This window comes from Penaeus monodon, chromosome 14, assembly GCF_015228065.2.
Source record: "Penaeus monodon isolate SGIC_2016 chromosome 14, NSTDA_Pmon_1, whole genome shotgun sequence".
NCBI classification, from domain to species: domain Eukaryota; kingdom Metazoa; phylum Arthropoda; class Malacostraca; order Decapoda; family Penaeidae; genus Penaeus; species Penaeus monodon.
In genome coordinates, this window is record NC_051399.1 from 48,054,473 (window position 1) to 48,059,472 (window position 5,000).

At 43.9% G+C, this 5,000-nt stretch overlaps 1 protein-coding gene across 1 annotated transcript; it reads left to right on the forward strand.

Moving 5' to 3' along the window:
• Positions 1 to 389: 389 nt before the first annotated feature.
• On the forward strand, positions 390 to 1,723 carry LOC119580742 (the record flags this gene model as incomplete). The annotated part of the gene is given in 2 exon segments (XM_037928838.1): positions 390 to 508; positions 635 to 1,723. Coding segments are annotated over 2 exon segments (1,208 nt in total), but the record flags the coding sequence as incomplete, so codon positions are not given.
• Positions 1,724 to 5,000: the final 3,277 nt, after the last annotated feature.

The following is a 5,000-nucleotide window of genomic DNA, read 5'->3' on the forward strand; positions in this document are numbered from 1 at the left end:
TGTAGGTCGAGGCTATGCTTATTTCATTATCCTTTTCCCTTCCCTTCCTTATCCTCCTGGATTTTGCCATTAAGTCCTTCCTTGCGCAGGACAAAAACTCATCGTCGACCTTTCTGCCTTGATAATTTTTTTTTCTTGTTTGCGTATTCTATCTATTTGTATATTTATTTATTCATTGTGTTGTGCTTCTTTAGTTTATCACTATTAATTCTTATTCCTGCCAGTTATTATTCTCATCACTACCATTAACTGAATAAAATGCGCATTCATCTTGTTATAACTAACAACCGCTTTTTATCGTGTAATATAGATATGTTAATTTTGGCAGAAGTGGAATATCTTGTTTTCCACAATGCATTTTCATAACGCTGCATTCTGTCTCCTGTCAGGCATTGATGGGTCGGTGTTGAACGTGCAATATGCTTCGACGACGTACAGATCTGACGACCCTTTCCTGCCCAACGAGTGGCATTACGTGTGCGTGTATTACGACCCTCAGGATGAGAAGGTAGTCTTGTGCTTTTGTTCAGGTGATACATCATAAGCACCGGTATGTTGATTGCTTCGATTAAGGATGGTGTAGAGCATTTTCTTCCCTTCTCTCTTTGTGATCTTCCTCTCCGCTTTCTACCAGGTGAAGGTGCACATGCGAGGGAAAAACAGCGGCCTCGTGACGACACCTTTGGAGCCGGAGAACGCCACGGCCGAGGAAGCGGACGGCGAGGACGTGCTCTGCCTGGGCTCCTTCGGAGAGTCCCCGGCCTTCGGCGGCGCCATCCTGGCCTTCTCCGTGCAGTCCTGGGAGGCGGGCACGGACGCCAAACCGACGCCCTACCGGCCAGCTGACTGCACCGCCCTCTCGCCCAGCGACGCCCTCATCACCCTCGACTCGGCGTGGACCGAGGCCGGGGACGTGAGGCCGTTTGACGTCGAGCCGGATCAGATCTGCGCCGAGGCGTTCACCAAGGTCCTTGTCAGGCTCTTCGCGGGGCACCGGCCTCACGCAGGCGCGTGCAGGAGGTTGGACGGCCGCCTCCCGACCCGGAGCGAAGTGGAGACCGCCACCCTGAACATCTCAAGGGACCTCGCCCTCAACTGTTCCAATGCCAACAACGTCTCCTTCTGGCTCTACTGGCAGAAGCAAAGCCATAACATGTCGGCAACCTGCACGGCCATGCTCGCCAACGGCAGCGTCGCAACCTACCCGTGCATCAGCGAAGTGATGTGCAGCATCTGCCTCGTGCCAGCGAAGAAAAGGTTCACGCTCTATGGGCCTCTTGAAATATTCGACCACCATTACACCCTGACTGCCGACGCCGAAGGCTCAGTGCAGTTCGTCGGCGACGTCTCGACGATACAGCAAGACGAGAACGGCTGGCTCCTGGCATCTTCTCTCCACGTGCAGACGATGCGCGTGACGGAGGTGCTGCCGGTGGGCAGACACAGTTGGTTCTCAAGCCTTAAGAAGAAGAATCTGATCCTGGCGATGACCTCCTGCGGGCCTGAGCAGTATTCCTGCGGCGACAACACCTGCATCGCGCGATCCGCCTTCTGCAACACCGTCGGGGACTGTCGAGACGGGAGCGACGAGAGCGCGTGCAACCCCGTGCGCCTCCCTCCCGAGTACGACAAAAACAAAAACCCGCGCCTCGGCAGTAGCTCGCAGGGCCACCTCACGTACAGCGTCTACTTGTATGCGCTAAGTGACATCAAAACCTATTGAAGGAAAAGTCACTCTGGATATGAATATCTATGTCACTTACAAGGACGAGCGGGTAACATACTGGAATCTCAGAGACTACGAGCAGAAGGTTGACTGCGATGAAATCTGGCATCCTGAGTTCAACGCTATTGCTGGCAGAGTCACAGGCCTTGCGTATCCAGTGGACGCCTATGACAGGATGTGTGGCGTCAATGCGACCTCTGCTGGACAGATTCGTTCTCTTGAGGATCCACATATGGGTTTGTCTACTAACACAGATATATGTGTTTGAGAGTGTGTAAATTAAAGAAACACACACATCTATATACATGTATATATATGTATATATATATATATATATATATATATATATATATATATATATATATATATAATATATATATATGTCACCACACACCACACACACAGACATGCCTATATTTATACTAATGATCATATAAAATACACAATATTTATGCGTTTATATAAATGGAATGTTTGTGTGCATGCGAAAGAAAGAGGGAAAGAGAAGGCTTTGTTTCAACAGGGCACAGAACGGATGGAGCCATTCTCTCCAGGAGTGAACTTAGGTGGTTATGGGTGTTGTTCAAGTCTGTGACAACTGGTGGGTCCCCCTGGATATCTGGATGCACTGAATGTGGGTTGGGTGGGCTGCATCACATACGATTTTGCTGAAGAAATAGTATTCTATCTCGTGCATTCACAAACTGATTTTTTTCTCTCTTTTTCAACAGGAGAGTACTTACCCGGTACAGAATACCAAATCTTCTACTCCATCAATTTTCGAGTAACCCTTCCGTGCAACTTCAAGCTGCAACGCTACCCCTTTGGAAAGCTCACGTGCAACATCTCCTACTATATCCTCGATGGTCAACTTAACTTCGCGTTTGAAAGGTTACCCAAGGACGAGGTGCACGTGGAGTACGAAGGCAGCAAGGACCTCCTCGAGTACCACTTAGAGAACGTGACTTGCGAGACGATCCATTCCGAGGACGACGAGCGCTACACCTTCATCCTGTTGACGCTTCATCTGTCCAGCCTGTACGAGTACCACATGCTCAACAGCTTCGCCCCGAGCACCCTCATGTTTGTGGTGACTCTCTCAACGCTGTTCTTCCCGCTCAGGGACTTCAACGAGCGCATCGTCGTGTCCCTGACGTCGCTACTCGTGCTGGCCACCCTCTTCGCCCAGGCCAGCGCTTCGTCCGTCAAGACGCCTTACTTCAAGCTGCTCGACATCTGGTACACCGCTCTCATTGCGCTGTGCTTCGTGTGTGTTATCGCCAACGCAGTCACGCACCGGCTCTTGCACAAGGAGGTCCCTGCGATTAACGTGGTGAAGCCTTTTCTGGAGAGCGGGAAGGACTTCACCCCCAGCGATGTCTGGGCGAAGTCTTTCAACTGGTTCTCGATTGTAGTCCTGTCGCTGCTTTTCATTGCTCTCGTCGCTGTGTTTGTCCTGTTAGCGATAGAGAGGATGTAGCGGGTGTCTTGTATTTCTGAAGTACATGTATTTTATTACTTGCTACCATTATTACTATCGTTACTGTTGCTGTCATCCTTATCATTAATATCATCATTGTTGTTCTTATATTTTTTTATTATCATTATTATCATTAATATTATTAGTTATGGTTGTTTACTGTTATTAATATAATTTTCAGTACTCTCATCATTACTTCCAGTTATCATTACTGATATCATTATAACAAATGAAAACGACGATAATTGTCATTACCATCATTATTACTAGTGTTATAATTACCATCATTATTTTATAAGTTCTTTTCGTTACTATCACTACTGTCACGTCATAATCACCATCATCATCATCACCACGATCATTATCATTACCATCATTACTGTTATCGGTATCATTATGCTAATATCATACATTATATAACAGCGACTATCTCAGCAACAATGATTCTCAATGTGTCTCCATATTTTTGCAATTCACTGTGAATTTTCCCTTTCCTATTGTGCTCACTGATTCGATTGATAAACATTCCAATTACGAGAAAATGACAAAGCTACAGGTGTTTTGTATTATGCATTACTCTCATAGTTTGACAGTTGATGTACTTAAACTTTATAATAGATGATAGTAATTAAAAAAATATATATATATTTATTTCCATGTCTTGAATCTTGTAATACTGGTATGATTATAACACTTTTCTTAATTAGTGTTATTCTCATTATTATTGTTAATAAAATATACTCTAATGTTCTGATTATTTTCATCATTATTATAATGAGGAGGATTACCCTTGTCATTATTATGGTTTGACATTTTTTTCTGCACTTTACAACACAGAAAAATGATTGAAAGTATATGGTTCGATATCACGGTACGGCACTTCAGTCAGGTGTGCAGTACAGAGAAATAAATACCACGCTGCACTAATAACCTTACTCTTAAGATGGACGATAATCACTATTTTGCCCAAGCTCCTTAAAAAAACAATGTGCTAAATAAACATCATGCGTTCTTTCTGAAAATTGTTAGGTTCATTTTACTTAATATTTGTAGCCGTTAATGGCACTGAACCCTTCTAAAATCGCTGAAAAACATGCTTGCATGCTCTGGAATTTGGGCCAAGATCAAATACAAATCTTTATTTAGATAAGGTCTTATTTGTAACATTTCTAAAACCCCTAACACCTCGATACACTCTGATATATATTTGCCCTTTACGCCTATATTAATGGAACCTGCTGAGACATCTTTTCAGTTTGTATTAAAGTGTATGCCTTCCTTCACTTTGATACGTTTGGCACACTCCGGTAAGCCAATCAAAGCGCGATACTTTTCACATACATTTTGCACAGGCTCAGATAGGGATTTATATTTTTTCTTAACTACGAATCGCATTGTAGTTTCTTGATAAAACTCCTATTGTTTCTGTGCAAATCATATTTTACCACTATTTCATGACTCAAAACTCTCGACAAGTTTCATCCGTTATTCTTGCCAGGGTTCGACTGAGAACCAACACAAACGAAACAGTGAAAATTACTCGCCTTATTCATATGCATGATGAATGGTGTGATAAAGTACACTGACATTGATCTATTGTCTGCCATGACATGTTTCTTTGTGGGAACTCGGGCATGTAAATGATTTGATTCTCAGATGAGAAAATTCTGCAGAGCAGGGAATCCGGGCGTAACAAGTTATATCCCTCAAACGGTGGGGCATAACACACACACATTTATATGTATATATACATATATATTTGTCTGTGTGCATATCTATATATCTTTATACAAA